General features: G+C 42.5%; 1 protein-coding gene across 2 annotated transcripts in view; it reads right to left on the bottom strand.

Annotated features, from left to right (window-relative positions):
* Positions 1–16815, bottom strand: part of kirrel1b (kirre like nephrin family adhesion molecule 1b) — an 80492-nt gene extending 63677 nt beyond the window's left edge. The window contains exon 1 of one of the 2 annotated variants that reach the window (XM_038717398.1): positions 16452–16815. In XM_038717398.1, the coding sequence (XP_038573326.1) occupies positions 16452–16497 (46 nt within the window). In that variant the 5' untranslated portion in view covers positions 16498–16815. The remainder of the gene's footprint in view (positions 1–16451) is intronic. The other variant, XM_038717400.1, reaches the window with a different exon arrangement.
* Positions 16816–19195: the final 2380 nt, after the last annotated feature.

Below are 19195 nucleotides of genomic sequence, written 5' to 3'. Positions count from 1 at the left end.
GGAAACTCCATAATGCCCCTTTAAGTCTAATCATTTTTCCTGAAGACATAAATCTTTAACAATGGGTCACAAATATAGTTTCACTTTTTAAAAAGGCTCAGTCAATTCCTGAAACAGTTGGGTGCTGTAGTTTTTTTTCTTAACATTATGCTAACAACTCAAATAGGAGTAAATGGTGAATTTGTTTGAGGACAACTTTTAACTGCTGATCAATACACATTTTGAGCTCTAGTGAGTATTTCCAGCAACACGATTTTGAACGTGGGATCAATTCAAAAGAAACCATAGCGCCCATGTTTGTGATAATTTAGGAACTTGTCACATAGTTCAATGGTGACACTCACTGATGTGTTTTGAATAGTTTTTGGACAACAGTTTAGGTCCAAGGCACACAGGAATAAGATCAGGCTTTTGCTAAACTGGCAATAGGCTACTTAGTAGGTCCAATTCATTGTTGGTTTACAAACATATATATCACCAGCATTATCTTTATGGTTTAGAATGTGAAAGACTGTTGGGTCAACTTATTATCCTTCCATGATAGAGTTGTAAGGCCATACAATTTCTAGATTAACAAAGGACGGGCATAATGTGAGGCTCTGCCGTAACAACTTAAGAACAAACATGTAGGCTCTCAGAATGTTAAGTGCTGCCTTGTCTAACATTAACTCCATTTTCAAAGGTCAGGACCACAGTTGAAGCGGTGATGAATTGAGCACTTCATTCCTTCACTTATAAACCCCCCTTTCTATCTCTATCTATCTTTATGTATGGTGGTCTAATTCCTGCCCACCCCCTCCTTCTCCTCTACCTCTCTTCCTCCGTTTCCTGTATTTCTCTCTCATTTCTGTCATTTCCTCCCCTCCCCTCTCTCTGTGGTTTTCTCTAGCCACTTAATGGAATGCATGGCATTTCCTCCCTCCCCCGTTCTTCTTCTTCTCTCCTCCACTCCCCATCTCTCTCTCTCCATCCTCGCTCCAGCCCCCGCCTTCTGTAATGAAACGTAAACTTTGACATTTGTCAACTTAGTCCTCCCATCAACAATTTGCAGCGTCCGGGGGTGGAGGAGGGTTTACTGTAGCATGGCGTCTCCAGGCTAAAGTGGCACTCGCGGCAAGCCCTGACCCCTCGCCTAGTTCTCTCACTCTTTAGTTGTTGTTTTTTTATCTCTCTTTCATTCTTCTGTGTTTCCGTTGGTCCCTTAATCATGTTTCTCTTCTTTCTTCCTTCTTTCATGCATTCTTTGTGCTCGCTCTTTCTTTTCCTTACTTTTGTTCTACATTGTCTCTTTCGGTCCCCTTCTGTGTTGCTTGATAATCTCCTTTTCCTTTAACCACTCTCTCCTTCTGTCCCCCTTTAATTCAATTCTCTGCTGACTGATAATCTGTTCTTTTTTTTCTTCCACTGAGCACCCCTGTTCTCTTTCACTCTTTCATTCTCCAAGTTCATTGATAAGGTCTTTTCCCCTTTCCCTCCCCCCCTCGTATTTCATATTCCAGTCCTCACAGCTTGAATCAATAGCAGTTTCGCAGCTAATTCCACAGCTCTACATCAATACCCAAAGGCTCCAGTCTCCTCCGTCACCCCCCTGCCTGCCTACTATGAATATTCAAATGCCATTATAATAAAATGGTTTTTCTAAATGCATTAGCACGCAGAAGGGAGGGGGGGTTCAATCCAAAATGAAACTTTCCCCATGTTGAATGAAGTGACAAACACAACTGCAACATGATTCCCAGACACAAAGAAGAATCAGATGCTTTACAGGGGATGATATTTGGTTTGGCTTTTTCGGTTAATACTGCACGAGAGGCAGAGCAAAGCAAGGCCACAGTGTACCACTGAGATCTTAATGAAGTGGTTTTCTACATGCATAAGCAAGCAGAGGAGGGTGTCTGTCACGCCCTTATACAAAGTGATTGACATCATAAGCAGGATAAAATTTACACAAATAGTTTTAAAAGAAAGCTAAGAATGCTGGTTTTGTCTGTCTTAACAAAAATAATCATATGTGTTGTAAGTATTTGATACTAGAGGGATTATTTTAAGGTAATGTTTTCTTCCCCAAATGTTTGTATTTTGGTTAAAACTGCTGAAAGGACAAATCAGGGCCATGTACTACCACAGCCAAAGACATGCCCCCCACCCCCAACTTCTTTTTTCTGTCCTCACACATTTTCTCTCCCTCCTTCTATCCCTCTATTCATCCCTCGCTCTTCCCAGCAAATCCAAAAGTTGTGTCGCCATAGCAACAGCTGCCGTCTGCGAAAATTACCTAAATCCCTCCCTTTTTTTTTCAGTGTGTGTTCCCAGTGACATTCAATGGATACTGTTTTGATGTGGGAACACACGATAGAGTTGAGGGGGTGAAAAAGAGAAAAAATGAAAAAGAAGCAGGGAGAGAGGTTGATGTTAGGGGAACAACAGAGTGGAGCAGCAGAGCAGAAAGAGCAGAGGAGGGATTAGAGGTGGAAAAGCCTGGTGGCCAGACAGGCAGCCAGTCAGCCAGAGAGACACAGAGAAAAGAGGGTGAGACAGAAAGCAAACACAGACAGGGACGGACGCAGGGAAACATCCAGACACACAATCATGCAGGTACATAAAACCCAAACAAATAAACAAACAAAAGAGTAAACAAAAAAAGGCAAGCCAAGGGCACACAAACGACAGACAGACAAACAGAAAAGCAGACAGACATACGGACGGAGGGACTGACCCAATGAGACATGTGAAACAGGTAGCCGGCAGAGAGGAGACAGACATGTGTCGCCATGGTAACACTGAAGAACAGTGAGTAAAGGAGTAAGGGAAAAAGAGAGGTGGTGGTGTTGGAGGTGGTGGAGGGGGTTAAGAGGGAGAGATATAGGAAGCATGCCGTCCCCATGGTAACACAAAATGAGGGATCCTGAGAGAGGAAGCAAGGCCGACACCCAAAAAAACAACACAAAAGGCACATTAAGAAAGTGGGAAACCTCGTTCTTGATATCCCAGCATCCCCCTCCCTCCGTCTCCCATCTCCATGCAGTGCTACAGCGTGATTTGCATCACTGTGTTGTATGTTGTGTGATGTATTTATGAGAAGCCTGAGCCAGCCTTTATGTGGCCAATTAGCGCCTCCAACATGCCATTTATGATTCCTTGACTTTGCCAGCGAGCAGCAGTTCTATCCCTGTGATGAAGAAGCCATGTAGTTGTGGAAAAACCCTGACGGACGGTGTAAATTATTACAGCTTGCAGCATTATTCTTGGTTGGAAGACGTACAAGGCAATCTGTTGTCTTATCATGTGTGTGAGACAAGGCCAGTTTCCAGGATCATGGCTGAGCCAATTCGGCAGAGACAATCACATTCAATTGAGATAAAGCCTCAGTGGAAATCATGGAGCCGGGAAACTTCCCCAGAACGCTTATCAGACGCTAGTAATTACTCTTCAACAAACACGCCAGCAGATTTGCAACTATTGTACCACTTAATCAGAGCATTGTGAAAGCAAAAAGGCTTGTGGCAGAATGTGACGAAATGAGTCAAGTTGCTTGACCTGAATGTGCTGCTGACTACAGCAACTGTCATTGCTAGGAAAAGAGTCACCAAACACAGCCTGCGGATTTACACTGAGAGCTCGTAGTGGCAGCATGGTCTCAATGAGCCCACTGTCATTGAACAGAACAGTGCACAGCATGGGAAACAGCACCAAGAGCTAGCAGCTAATGGATGACCAGCTACTCAGTTGGTGCCTACTGCTTTCAAGGCTCATAAAGAGCTGCTACAGCTGAGCTCAGACGGAAACTTTGGAGAGGAGAATTAAAATGCTTTTTTGGACACAAGTAGTTTTGCTCTCTGTTTTATTTACAGAAGAATCCATCTCAACAAACTCCATCAGTATTCATAGAGCTTGCATGCTCTTCAGAACACAGATTGTTACCCCAGGTATCATTGAAAATTCCCCCTTTCCCAGGCATTTTTACCATTGTGTTGGGTCATTAATGCATGCTCAACTCATAATTACTATATTTCCAGCAGCACTTTAAGGCAGCATAATTGCAGTGTGCGGCAGATGGCTGTTGGCTAACTGGCTTGCAGTTACACCTAATGGCTATTTGCTATCGGTGTAAAACAGGCTAATGGTTCACTGGCCAGCAGCTATAGCTTAAAATAGACAGCTGTCCTGTGTGGGCTCAGCCAGAATTAAAATGACTATGTTCTCCTCATTATCTGAATTCACCGCACAATGATTGTCCATAAAAGCAAAAGAAAAACATTTAACAAACATTTTTTCATGTCTGATGTCTGAATGTAGCTAAATTGAAAAAAGATTAATCTATGCAGAAAAACTGAACTATGTTTATGTCTAATTATAATGGCCATTAATCTTGGAAAATAATTATCCTTGTGAAGTTGAGTATAATAAATGTAACTCATTAATGATTGTATATAGTATAACTGCTGTTGAAAGACTGTGTGGATGTGTATAGGCAGTTTGCTCCACAAAAGACATTCATGCTGTTTTTGTCTGCAATTTCATCTTCCAACTCAATAGGGAAAAGAGGGGGAGACGGAGAATGTATATTCCTATTCAAACAAGGAGACTAATTACAAGGGATTAAGTAATTGCATGGGGAATAGTCAGGAAATCTTTCTCAAAACCTTTTGTTCCAAACCCCATTAATTTCACCCTGCTCCATCTAGTGACTAGACTATAGCAGGGTATATAACGGGTTGACTTTATGTAAGCTGTTTCAAAGGACAAATCTACAAGATATTTTCTGTGCCTTTAAGAAAACAGAACAGCTCATAAAGGCAGAGGCACAGAGAGCTTCAGTGTGAAAGACATTCAATTGAAGCTGAAAAGTCACACTAACTTCACAAAGGATGCATTTTATGCTGGAAAAAGTTTGATGAAAGTACACTACCTTTTCAATAATTTAACACCAAATAATTCTTAGGCTGCTGGTGTGCTTTGCAAAAAGTATTTTCAAAAGCATGTAGGCTTTAAAAAACTATAAAAAGTTAGTATCAAGACAGTTTTTTTTGTTTCAGTTTTGTCAAGGTCACACATGAAAAACACACTGGTCCAATGACATGCTACTATTAGCTAATAGCTAGTATACTAATCCTGGTATACTAGTTGAATATCTACATTTGATTAGAAAAATTAAATTCCAGTGTACACATAAAATTGCATGACAGTGCTGTTGATGAATGTTTGTGTTCTGCAGTGCAAGGCACAATGAAAGAAACTGTTCTGGTCCCCAAATGTTGTTTTAATCTTTTAGAGTCATTTATAGCAAAGCTCTTAATTTACAGAAGTGAGTGAGTGAGTATGCACTTAAGTGATTCAGTATTCAGGAACACATCAAGTTGCTTTTGTCTTGACAGAGGGCTGTTAAGGTGGTTCAACCACATAGAGCTGAAGAAGAGCTGGAGGAAGTTGCTCAGGAGAAGGACGTTTAACACTTTTACTCACACTGTCACTACAACTCTCACCAGGCAAGGCAGACAGAAAATTAATAAATACTTGACAGTATTAGTGAGTAGTGAATACATAGTTTTCAAGCATGCGATTCCATATTCAGAAGTCCTGAGTGCACCGCATACCACCTTGAATCAGAGTCAAGAATCAAAGCACTAAATCAGTGTCGTTGCTTCAGAGCTTTCAATCACATGTCAGTGTGAGTGCAATACACACTGATACATCCCAACACCCGCACTTATTTTTTTATGTAAGCCCAGACCTGATATATGTCACCGCATGAAGATATGCCGCTACTATTTTCCAGCACTAATGCGTGGCAGTGGTCCAGAAAATCCTTTATCATTTTCACTCCCAGTCGTCCATTCAGGCTACTGTACCTCTTCTCTCTGTCTGAATGCTGTCTGGTGTGTACCTCTGCTATGAAATGACACTATCCTACTTTACTTGGACAGTTTATGTTTTGTGTAAGTGGACCTCTATGTCTAAATTCACCATACTGATCACAATCTTGACCATATGATGTTCACAAAAGCAAAGAATATATATCCATGCTCAAACCAGAAAAACGTCTGTTTTATACTAAGCTCATCTGCTTTGCTGAAAACACCCAGTATTTTATCATAAAACTATCAAAAATACACCCTCAAATGGGAGCCTACTACTTTGTCCATCATTTACTTGCTAAATGTTGTGCACACTCAACATTCTATACTATCAGTGTGTAGGATGAAGAATTTGGACACCTGACCCATGTCGACTCTTTTTGTCGATCACCATGTAGCTTCAGTGCTTTCAGGGGAAACAGATCAAGGCCTCTGTGGTCAGAGCTGTCTGAACTCTGAGACTGCCAATCAATCCTCTCCCTCTCTCTCTGCCCCCCCACCTGTGTTTCTCATTGCTCACTCGCCCTCTCCGCAGAGTGATGGAGGTCATGTGTGGTCAAGAGCTGAGAATGGACAATCAGGCAGCAGCTGTAGCTACTGTTATCACTGCAGCTCATCTCTTTCTCTGCCCGCTTTAGAGTACAGCCATACTGCCCTGCTAGCTCTGTCTTTATCTCCCATTTACAGTGTTGAGCAGTACAGCAATGTGATTACTTTTTTTACTAGTAGTGGAAGGGATTACAATTGAAATTCAGTAATCACATTACAGTAACTAATCCCTTATCCCAGTAACATTCCACTTCCTCGACACTACGGGGAGTCGGTTTGCTGCCAGGAGATGGATGGGAGGGATTTCATCAGTTTTGTCTCAGTACCTTCAAAATCAAACCTCCCTAAATTGTTAAACCTTTATTCAAGAATCAACGCTGGAGGGCTAAGCTACATTTTGATTGTCAGTAAATACCTGCAAACGGTAGACTGCTCATTAAACCACAATGTCTTGTTTTCTATTACCACACCTGTTAAATACAGAAGATGTTTCAGCTTCAAAGTGGGAAGAGTCGCTTATATCATTTTTCCCCACTGTAAATTTCCATTTCAAAGTTTTCTTTTAATAATATCCTCAATGTTCCTCAAAAAAGAAACACAATTATTATTTAACAATACCACAGGTTCTATGTCTGTTATTGACATCTAACATTTCTTAGAAATAGCCTACAAATAATAACAGCAGGTAGGTATGGCATAAAATAGTATAATTCCCATAAGCCTCAGCTGTAAATGCTATAGAGAAGAAGCCAGCCAGTAGCATAAATCAGAGCTGTAGCACATTTATTTGAAAACAAATTACCATGACAAAGGTGTAGCCTACTTCCAGACCTCGGATCGCCCGAGCTCCGATTTGTTTAGTGATTCAAATAGGGTGTTGTGCGCAATTCTGACCAATCGGAGCTTTGTAGCAAGGATTACGAATGGGAACATCAACATCAACCCCAAAAATTGTGGTGATGAAAGCAACACAGCTGCGTTGAACAGCTACAACCTGAACATTGGACGTTCGAAACAACTCCTCCTGCTTCTCCAAATGATGTAATGCAATCACTTTTTCAACGAGTAATGAGTCATTAGTTAAGTATTTTAATTAACTTGCCCAACTCCCCTTAATTACCCTTCACTGCAGTGCTGTAAACGCACTCTTCCTTTGCTTATCTTGCCTTTTATATTTTTCTCCCTATATGTTTTTTTTTAAAGTTTCTCCAAGTCCTTTTTCTCCCTCTTCCTCCGTTGCTATGGTAACTCTCTCTCTCTCTTTCTCTCCCTCCCTCCGTCTCTCTGGTGCACCCCCCACTTTCCCCTCTCTCTCAGCGGCTGGTTGGATGGTTGCTATAGAAACAGACTTATTTAAAAGAAGAGCTAAGAAATTATCTTATTCTCTCACTCTCCCCAACGCGCTCGCTTTAGCTCCCTCGCTACCTCTCTCTTTCACTTGCCACATCTTGCTCGCCCTCCCCCTCTACCTCCCCGCCTCCCTCTCTCTTGCTTTGCCTCAATTGCAAGCGAGCAGACCTACTCTTTTATTTTCCTTTGGCCCTCGCCATATATTGTGGACACACACACGCACAGCCAGACATAAAGATGCACAAACACCTGCACTGCTAGCACACACATCCATGGAGATTTAACCAAAAGCCAAGCCCTCCAATTTAATGGTGTACCTTCTGGGAACTTGATTTTGTCCACTATTTTTACTTGGGTCCCTGTAATGTGAGTGTATGTACTGTATGTCCTCACAGCATGAAATTCAACAGAACTTTTTCAGACATTTCGTGACATTTTGACATGTCGCGGTTGAAAAATAATAAAATGAATGACGGCTGATTCAATTAGCTGCTTTGGTTCCAAAGCCCTGGCCCTGGTGTGCATGCTGGTTCACTGTCGCTTTGTTACGGTTTACTGGGGAACTTGAAGAAAGCTATCGTTACCTGTGCTACCAAGACAAATCAAAACGTCTGCTATGAAAAGGCCTACTACCATGAGCACACACACTGCAAGGTGCAACACCTCAAGAAGGTGGGGTCACACTCGCAGTCTAATCTCCTTTCCAGAACAATGACAAATCTCCCTCTGACATAATCTTCACCTGTGATGCCATGGTTTAATTTACTGCCACAGGAACAAGAGACAAGCAGCGTGACGTCACTGCCCCTCTTCACCGCCACCGCTGAGAGCGGCTTGCTTATCTCGTCTGCGCCTGGGCGTATCAGGCCTCACCGAGGGGAGATAGTGTCACCCCGCTACCAACCCCACCACCACCTCAACCAACCCTGCTCCCGCCTTCTTCTCTCCTCGCCTCATCTAGCCTCGCCATGCCGAGCAGGAGCCTGGGGTGTTATCAGTTCCTGATAGTTATCGACTTACATTAAAACATAAGAGGGGAGGAGAGGAGAACAGGCAGATAGACAGACAGAAGGATGGAAACACAAACAGAGTGGGTGGTGATGGATACTGGCTTTCATCATCTGTAATCATGTTGTCCATCTCCATCTTTAAATCCCCGCTGCTTCTTTTATCACCGTTTAAAATCCACCAAAGGAAATGAAATAAAGGGATAGAGGGCTGTATTGAGACTTCAAAAAAAAAAAAAAAAACATGGTCGTGGTGCCCACGCAATAAAATCATTTGGTTACACAAGTTCAGTTTCTGATAAGGGAAATAAGTTTGGAAAAGCCTCTGTGGGGAAAGATTGGAAGACGCTAAATGTTAAATTAAGTGAAAGTGGAGCCAGTGGATACTGGGTCTGTAGGGTGTATAAAATCAGGATTATGATCGTCACACGCTGGATTTTTTAAAGAGAAAGTATTAAATATTACAAACTTTTCCTTTAGCAGAAGCTTTGGTTTGAATAAGATATGCTGTCTTAATAGAATTAGTAACTGCCTGGTTAGACGAGGATAAAAGGAAAGACTTGAAATATAATAATATGGTAATGTAATACTCAGGATATCTAGTTTAATGTGGCATAGAAGGGGTCCCCAACCATTTTGTAAATAATAATAAGGTTTATCAAATGTTTGGATATTATAATGTGCATGTTGTCTTCACTCCTTCCTCTGAAGAAACTCTCAAGCTAAATTAGTTTTTGTGTTTTACGCATGTCAGGCACCTACCTGAAACAGTAATCAGAACACAGCTCATGAACCGAGGGTGATTCAGGTGAATCTGATAATGACAAAATATGCAGCAGAGTCGGAAATGATGCACTGAGATGAGAACGCCTTGAGTCATCATGGTACCAACACAATAATTACAGCACTTAAACATCTTACTTTATGAAGTATAAATGTGTTTTTCATTACACAAATACAAGTGTGTTGTAAAATTTGAAATGCTGTTAACATTTTGATTTAAAGCTAGGAACTATCTGATCAAAGAATAAACCATGGACAATACTTGTGATTCCAACAGATGGCCTAGGGTGTCAGTCACAAAATCCCTTAATAGTTTCATTGATGACATGGGATGGTGCATTATAGTGTATAATGTATGGAAGAAGTGCAAGTAGTCACACACACACACACACACACACACACACAGTTAACCAGCAGCATGCATAATCCAGGGCAAAGACAAAAGGGAAAACCTTATGACAGCGATCTTGTAATGGATCAGATTGATTTAATTCACTGCACTGGACAATTTCTCATTCTTAATCCTCAAGATGTCTCTGAATGGATTTTATGTGGGAGGCCCATTCAATTGTTCTCTCTCACCTCAACACATGAAACTCTCAGACAGCGAGCGAGCGAGAGAAAACACAGACAGACAAAGAAACAGAGAGCGAGAGGGGGAGAGGGAGAGTAGAAACATAAACTACCTCCACACTCAGCTTATTTGATCTCACAGCCCTTTTGTTGACATTTTTCCGCATATAAAAGGAAGTACTTTTATGCTTTTATGCTTGATGTCTGCATTTCTTTGAAAGCTTCTCCATGGAGAGGGTGGCCAGTTTGGTTTCTCACTTTCCCTTCCAAAAAACCTAAGAAGGGTTACTTCCAGCCTTTTATCGCTTTTATTGAATACTCATGCAGAGAAAGGAGACCCACTTTATTTATCCTTGGAGGGCTGTGGACTCCGTCGAGGGCAGAGCTTTGTACACAGCGTGCTGTTAGGAACAGTGTTGAAATATGCTGGAAATGCCTGGAAAACTCCAGGCCCTGCTCCCCCAGGAGAGCCCCATCTATAATAGGCCTGGCTGTTTCCCTCTGCTCCGGCGCTGCAACCCACTCCACACATAAATCTCTGCTCCCCTCCTCCTTCACACCGGTTAGCTCCCACTCCTCTTCTGCATTTCCCACCTGCCTTCATCTACACTCCTTCATCTCCCTTCTCCTTTCTTTTTCAGCTCTCCTTCCATAAGTGTTCCATCCTCGTTTTGAACTGGTCCTCCACACGCCTTCACTCTTCCTCCCTCTCCCTCCTCCAAAGTTCTCCCTGTTCTCACCCTCTTTTCTTCTCTCACCTTGTCTACGTCTCTATATTCCTGGTTCCAAACCTCTATTTTCCTGCTCCCTCACTCCAATCGTTCCCTCCTCCTGTTGGCTCCTACCCCTCCTCTTCATTCCCATCCTGCATTCCTCTGGCCTCAACTAAGCTTCTGACTCCCCCCTCTTCGTCTTTCTTCTGCTCTCCTACTATGAATGTTTCCTCCCTCCATCTCTGCTCCTTCTCTGAGCGCCCACAGAAAATGTCCTCTTTCACTCCTGTGCTCTCTTCCTCCTACCCAAATTTCTCCCTTGACCTCATCCTGTCTTGCTCTCCCCCTTGCTCTCCCCCTTGCTCCCCCCCCTTTCTCTGCCTCCTTCACTCCTCAGCCGTCCTCCTCGCACCTGAATTTCTCTCCTCTTTTAGCTCCTTCTCCTCTTCATTTCTCTCTCTTCTCTCACTCCTCTGGCCACATCTACACTTCTTTCTTCTTCTGCCCTCTTGTCATTGATGTTTCCTTCCTCCCTCTTTACTCCTCCACTGACCGCCCCCTTTCCTCTGCCCTCCTCTCATCTGAATTCCTCTCCTGCCCTTATCCTCTTCCCTGATCTTCTCCTCTTTTTTTCTGCTCCTTTGCTCCAACCCTCTCTACGAATCAATCTCTGCTACCCAAACTTGTACAAAGCTCTCCTCAACATTTACTCCTGTTAGCTCCCACTCCTCTGCATTTCACTCCACATTACTCCACCTCCCTTCTTCACTCCCTTGCATTCTTCATGCAATCTAAATTTCTCTCTTGTCCTTATCCTTCTCATTTATTGTCTTCTTGTTCCTCTTCTTCTCTCCTCTCATATTTACTTCTCTACCTCCTCCTCCTCCTCCTCCTTTCCCTTGCGGTCCACTACTCCTCCCTCATTCAGGCTGACATATCAGCCAGAGTGACGGGTGTCAGTCCTAATACCAGTCGATGCTCTGTTAGGATATGCGTACTCTTCAGTACTTCACTCCTACATACACACAGTCAACCTGAGCAGAAGAGGGAAGGGGAGATTTGCAAATGTCATTTTAGCAGATTACTAGATCATCAGGGCATCGCGGTGAATTAAGCGGCGGCTAATTGTGGTGGTTACTTTATTTATTTATTTTAATTGCTGTTCCTTGTCACCTCAGATTATGCTTCCCATGCCATAAGGATATCAGATCTGTCAGGTACTGGAGGGCTTTGCGATGAGGCCTCGCACACACATGCATGCACGCACACACACACACACACACACACGCACACACTTGTTTGAACCTCCGCTCTTCCCTTAAACAAGGCTTATCATGCCATTTTTAATTATCTTCTTTTGGGAGTGCAGCAGTTTTTTTAACCACCCAATTAAGAGCAACAGAGTCACTGAACCTTTTTATAGTCACTTTAATGGCATGATCCGTACAGTATGGCATTAATGGCCATGGTTGGGGGTTTACTTCATCCTGCGGCCGGTCATGCGAGCAATGCCCATCATTGGTGTTAAAATCCACCAAGAATGAGAACATGTTCAGTTGCTTTGTATATTGAACAACAGTCACAGACTTTGCAGCCTGTTCTTTCTCTGTCTTAAATTTGTTTTGTTTTTTTTCTTGTTAAATTTTTAACTCTGGATTAAGAGCACAAGACTATAATGTAATTTCATCACATCTGGTGTACTGATAAAAACCTGAAACCTTCAGGGGCCCTGGATGCCGAAGGCATGCTTTGCATTTTCTTGAGGTAATTTGATTAACTGCAAATTTGTTTTGGAAACTCCACCACTAGCCTAAATGACAGATCCTCAATTTTGTTTTTGTTGACTGACTTCTTAGTGGGATGTGTCTTATGCTACTGTTGATCTCAAGGTGACCTTAAAGAAGGGCCCTGTGCGGATTTGAAACACCAGTGTACAAAAGCTACATTACGGGAGGAGGTGTTAGTAGGGACCAAATTGTTTCCCTGGAAACAGCAACTGAAGTAGTTGGAAAATAGTAAAAAAGTCTTTCAATATGCACTATAGATACAAGCGTGTCCAAGCCTTCCTGTATGAGGTTGGGGTGATGGAGCAGTGGATAAGACACATTCCTTTGGTGAGGGAGATTGGGGTTCAAGTCCCACAGTGACACATCCACCAATTTGGCCCTGAGCAGGACACTAAACCCTTAGTTGCTCCAGAGGTAGGCGACCTCTGACACATATAGCAATTGTAAGTCACTAAAAAAGAACAATTATTATTACTTTGAATTTTTTTTTAGGACCTGCTTGTGAGTTGTAGTGCATTTTTCCAAACCTTTACATGCTGTAAATTCCAGTTCTGACTTAACCCACAACCCCCCATCTGAGACTATTTTTGTTTTTAGATGATTCAGAAAGGAATTACACAACTGTTTGAGGGCGTAACAGTGGAGAGCTTGAAACTAATGATCAAAGACAATCTCATTCAGTCCCTCGCTGTACTAAGTTATAGCAAGTGGAATAAACAATTTAGGGGTTTGTAGTACATCTAAAAGTGCAAACTCAAAGGCAACTGGACGCTTTAGATTCTTGTTTTGGATGAGAGGTCAAATATTTTCAACAATCTAAAGCAAATCCAGTTGGCATTTCCAGACACATCTTAAGAGACCTTTTCCGAGGATCCCCTGGTGCCCTGGAGCCTACTTTGGTTTAAACCTGTGCTGATGCAAACCATCAAACATTGATGGTCCGGCTGGGTTGCTGTTGAAGAAGAGACTCAAGCCAATAGGGCCCACTCTCTCTCTCTCCCTGAGCATTCCTGCTCTGCCTCTGTTTATCCTCAAACATCCCCTCTTGTCAACAGATTAGGACTGAACCCCGCTGTCTCTTTCTTTCTTCGTCTCTCTCTGCCTCCATCTCTCTGTCTTTTGGCCTGTCTCTTTACATCTGCGCCTCTGCTCTATTCTTGTGATGGGAGATGGAAGAATAGGGTGGGGGTGGTGGGTGTGTGTGTGTGTGGGGGGGGGGAGAAAAGGGAGAAAAGAAAGTCTATATATGTGTGTGTGTGTGTGTGAGAAAGAGAGGGAGGAGAGAGATGGGACAGGTGCTGGCAGTGCAAGAATTGCTTTGCTTGCTTTGCTTGCATGATCAGGCTGTGAAAATGTTCAGCTCAAGCAAAAGTGCTGTTCAAGAATCGACTCTGAGAAACAGGCTTCCTCGCCTGTGGCCAGACCAGCGCTGGCAAGCACAGTGTCGGGATCACAGCGGCAACACGCTACATCGGAGCCACACGCTTACACATATACAGGGCCCAATTGTAATTACAGAGGCCTGCAGACGCGCGGTCAACCCACAGTGATGTTGTTGGCCTGTGTTAGGAAGCCAGGCACACCAGCGGACTGAACAGCAAATCAGGCTGCTCAAAGAGAGGCAGTCAGAGCTGTCAGCAGAGGAGAGCAGGCAGCAGACACCTGGAAGACTCCAAACAGGCTAAACACACATTAGGCTACAGCAGCTGCATGTAGGGGACGGATTCGCTCTGATCACATTTACAGGCTTACACCGGCTCAGCTGGAGACACTGATCTGCTGCTCTGCTCTGATCTCTGCTATTCTGTTTCTGCTCTGTTCTCCACTGCTTCTGCGCTGTTTCTGATCTTCTCTGTTGGTTCTGTTGGTGTGTTCTGTCTGTTTCGCTGGTTGTCCCGTTGTGTTCTGTTGATCTGTGATCTGCTCAGGATTCTGTTCCGTTCAGTTCTTTTCTCTATTCTGATTTTATGTTTCTGTTCTTTTTAGGTTTCTGTTGTGTTTCTGTCCTGTTCTACCCTGTTGTCTTTTGTTCTGATCTGTTCTGATTTGTTCTTTTTCTGTGCAATTGGTTATTTTCTTCTCTGTTCTGTTCGGGCCCGTCCCATTTTGCCTTGCTCTGTTCTGCTCTGTCTGCTCTTTTCTGTCTTGTTCTTTCCTCCTTCTACTTTGCTCTTTGTTTGATTCTCTATGGCTATAATAATTCCAATTTGCCTTGTCTTATCTTCCATCCAGCTACAACCAATTCTCTCTAATTAATCTGAGATCCTTAATATTGATTAATTGAATTGATCATAATGTCAACCGATCTAAAGACAAATGCAACCATCCTTCGATCCAAGATGCTCAGACTTTTTGCTGATTGCTCTTCACCATGTGTACTGCTCTATTCTACTTTATTGTAGCCTATAAAGCAATAATAATGTTCTATTCTACTCGGGTGGTAAGCTCTGTTCCAGCCTGGGAGCTCCTCTGACTGTCTGTCTCAGCAGATCACCGTCTGTGGTTCATCACACAGCGGCACCAGGGACCCAGGTGTTTAAGCAGGTACACACACACACACACACACACACACACATACACACACACCACACACACACACACACACACACACACACACACACACAGTTGAACTGTTCACATCAGGCCACCTCAATTAATCACCTCTGTCTTTGGAGCCCTGACTGCCCTCAAACATAAATGCACATTCCTCTCAATCCTCTCTCGCACTGTGTGTGTGTGTGTGTGTGTGTGGAGAGAGAGAGAGGGTAATCTATCAAGGTGATCGATAAATAGGGACATTCATATTAGTAATGGGGCTCTCCTCCAGTCCAGTGAATATGTCTCCGTCTTTACGCTAAAATATGAATTTTTCTTGGCACCTGCACGTTTGCAGCGGGACCGCGCGCACTGGCACGAGCACGCGAGACACTACCTGCATGCTAAGAGGAGGACGCACTACTCTGTCTCTCTCTCTCTCTCACACACACACACACACATACACACACACACTTTCTGTCTTGAGGGACACTTGTGCTGGTCTTTACTCTCCACTCTTTCTCTTACACACACACACACACACACACACACACTAAAATTAAAGGAAAGCACGTGCCAATCGCGTGCGTGCCGTACATGTGTGTGCGCGCGCGTGTCTTGGAAATTGATCCAGTGTGACTCACGTTAAAGCCCGGTGACCAGACTGTGCATTTGATCCTCGCCTCATCAATCATCCCCTGGCTGTCAGGCTATGCGCAGAGTGTGTTCGTGTGCGCGCGCACTTGCGTGTGACTGCATGTGCGCGTGCTTCTAACACACTGCGTTTGTTTGAAATCTATTTATTCATGCGTTTCAAAGGTCACGTCAAAGTAACGTCAGTGCAGATGCTCCACAACTCTCTCATAAACGCGTAATTGAAGAAAAATGATCGCAAGGCGTCTGGACCGTTTGTGTCTGCATCCTACACTCTAAATCTCATTTTTTTCCCCCAGCAGAGCAAAGACCCTGAACACCCCACGACTCTTTTCTCTTTGGCGCTTGTGGGCTGTAATGATGATGTCCTGGGCAGCACAAATCTATAACAACATAACACATTTTCTTGCGCGGGCACGTACACACACGCACACGCACACACACACAAACACACACAGCCAGACATAAAGATGCACAAACACATGCACTGCCAGCACAGACAGCACAAAGCGCACAGACGCCCTCACACAACAGGGTAAAGAGGAAGGGTAAAAGGTGAAAAAATCCGGGCATTAAGAAGAAACTTTCCGCTGTCTCCTCTCGTGCCCTAGCCAGTTCAGCCTGAGTGTGTTAAACATCTCTCACCTTGGTTCAAAGTGATCGCCAAAGTTATGATCCACAGGGCTGGCATGGTTCAGCCGAGCGCGTTCAGATTCCTCCCCTCGGCTCTGCTTCCCTGAAAAGACACCATCAATTCCTCCCGACAGGGTGAATTTAACTGGAATCCTCTTTGAGTCATGAGAGTGAAAGAAGCCAAATTTGGGGGGGTGGGGGGGGGGGGGGGGGGGGCGAAATCGATTCCTCTTTTCCTTCTCCCCTTTCCTTTCTTCTACTCGTTTCCCTGTCTTTCCCGTGCGTAAAATAAATCTGTCTCCACTTTTTTCGCCTGCTCTCTTGGTTTATCAGTCTCTTGCGTCTCTTTTCCTCTCTGCGCTCTAGATTCCCATTTAAACAGGACTGAATACCCCCCCCCATACAATCAGTAGCACACACCCCCTCCCTCCTCCTCCACGCCTCCCCGCTCCAAATCTCCGTTTTGGACTCCACAGAGAGGAGGAGGGCGCTCCAGCGGCCGCAACGAGAACTGTGCTTTAAACACGAAAACTTAAATCATCAAGTGCTTCAAACTCACAACTGAGTGCACCTTAAACGCAGAATATTCTGCAGCAGGTTATGCTTGTAATATTTAATAAAACTCCTACAAATTGGCAATGTATAGATGTGCGTTTATCATATTACATAATTAAAGGACCAATAAGATGTTTTGAAGTAGATATTCCTCCATATATCGTAGAGGAGATCTAGCAGCAGCAGCTTTTGTGATTTTTTTAAATTTAAATATAACTGTAGGCCTATATATAGACCTGTTTTAAACAATCTGTGTTTACAAACACTAAAGATATTATTATTATGACATATTTTAAAGGCCCCAGAAACCTACTTTCTCAATCAACTTGGTGCTATGAGTAACATGAACACAGTATCTAAGTTCACAGATTTCTGATTTCTTTGTCCTTACTACTGGTTTTAAGTGGTAATGTTTCCATCACTTTAACATAGGAGGTGTGCCATATGAGCTAAATGAACAACTATAGTGACTTCATTATAGTATATGATTTTTAATTACACAGTGCCATAACGCTGTTGTTGCCCTTATTTATAAGTACGAACCTTACAGCAGTAAGAATCTCCCGCATCCAATAGTATGTTTAAAGTAACTTCTTTTTAGGGAAGCTTGGGGTCAGATATACCATTTTCCAAAAAAACACTTACATCAGCTACAGTACATGACTTTACAATCTCCAAACATAACAATCTGTCACACAGAATAAATTGGCTGAAATCAGTACAAAACTGTTATTCACTCAAATGAGGTCACCTTTGGCAATGCACACTTTTGTTGGCACCCACAGTAACATATTTTGTTCAGTTTTAACTAGATCAGATTGGTTTGGGGAAATTTGATAAAAGCTTTAAAACTGCAAACTTTTTTTTTTTTTTACACAGAATAAGTTCAGCAAAAACAAGTCCTTTATCCTCCAATAGCTGGACAGGGTTATGAATATCTATCTGTGTGAGGACTGTGACTACTACTGTCTAACTAGTAGCATGTGCAAAAGAAAGAAAGCATTGTTTAACAATATATTTGGGAAATAATGAGATTAAGATTAAGACATATGACATTGGATTCAGAGAGACAGTCAGTCATTGAGTGTCTTAATTTTATAACTAACTAAACATAGACTGTATAAAACAACCAACCAACCTTTTTTTAAACATAGGATTTTGAATTATTGCATTGTACTGCCCTCTGTTGGGCATCTTCTTTAACTGCATAGTACAAAAAAATTATGGCATATGGCATATGTTTTAGAACTGCTTAACTACAGTCTTTTACACATTCAGTGATTATTGAAATTGTGAGATTTTCTTAATCATATCCATTATTTCTTGAACATGTTATGTTCAAAACGTCTGTACACAGTAACTAGTAGAGGATATTTACCCTAAAAATCCAGATTTGTGACTAAATGTACTTCCCAAAAAGTATGACAGGGCCGTTGTAGATACAAAATAAAGAAATTACAGAACCAGGGATGGGGTTAATATTCAGAGAAAATCAAAGTGTTTGGCAGAAATGAAGGACCACAATAAAGCCACTTAAAAGCATTTCTTCAATCTTCTCTAATTCTTTATGCTTTTAGTCTTCGAACAGAAGGAAGTATCTCATAATACCTGTTGGTGAAAGTAGCTTATATGTGATGGCTTATTAACATCTGCCTATATAATATCCTGCTTTTAAGAGAGTACGGAGCTTTTAATAACACGAGCACATCTGAGAAACTGTAACTCATAAATGTATGACTTTAATCTCGGAAAGTCTGAGTCTGAATTCTAAGGAATAGTACATCCAAAACCATGGCTTCGTAACTATGTTTTTAACCTACAATTGCCCTAATGTAGGGCTGTCATCTAAAACAAATTCCAATAAGTCCAAAATACATTTGAAAAGTCATGATCAAGTAACCCATACTGTTCCTTTCTTATATCACACTAAGTGATTAATACAATATTAGAATTCTAAATGCTAAGACTGGGGAGATATGTGCATATATCATGTGATATATCATGTTTTTAAATTTGATTTTGGAACAGAACTTTTCAGTTGTTTGAGGATAATACACATTTCCCTGAAGCAAACTGAGGGAAGTTAGCGCAACAAGAAAATGACCAACGCAGACAGAAAACAGACTTCAATCTGGATGAACATTTTGGATTAGATTGGATTTTGGAAATTTCTGAACAAGAAGAACCAACGACAAGACAGG

Source organism: Micropterus salmoides, unplaced genomic scaffold (assembly GCF_014851395.1).
Source record: "Micropterus salmoides isolate LMB-PRFRI ecotype aquatic unplaced genomic scaffold, ASM1485139v1 Ms_hic_scaffold_14, whole genome shotgun sequence".
NCBI lineage: Eukaryota > Metazoa > Chordata > Actinopteri > Centrarchiformes > Centrarchidae > Micropterus > Micropterus salmoides.
The sequence above is the reverse complement of the archived record's forward strand: the minus strand, read 5'-3'. Positions and strand labels throughout refer to the sequence as shown.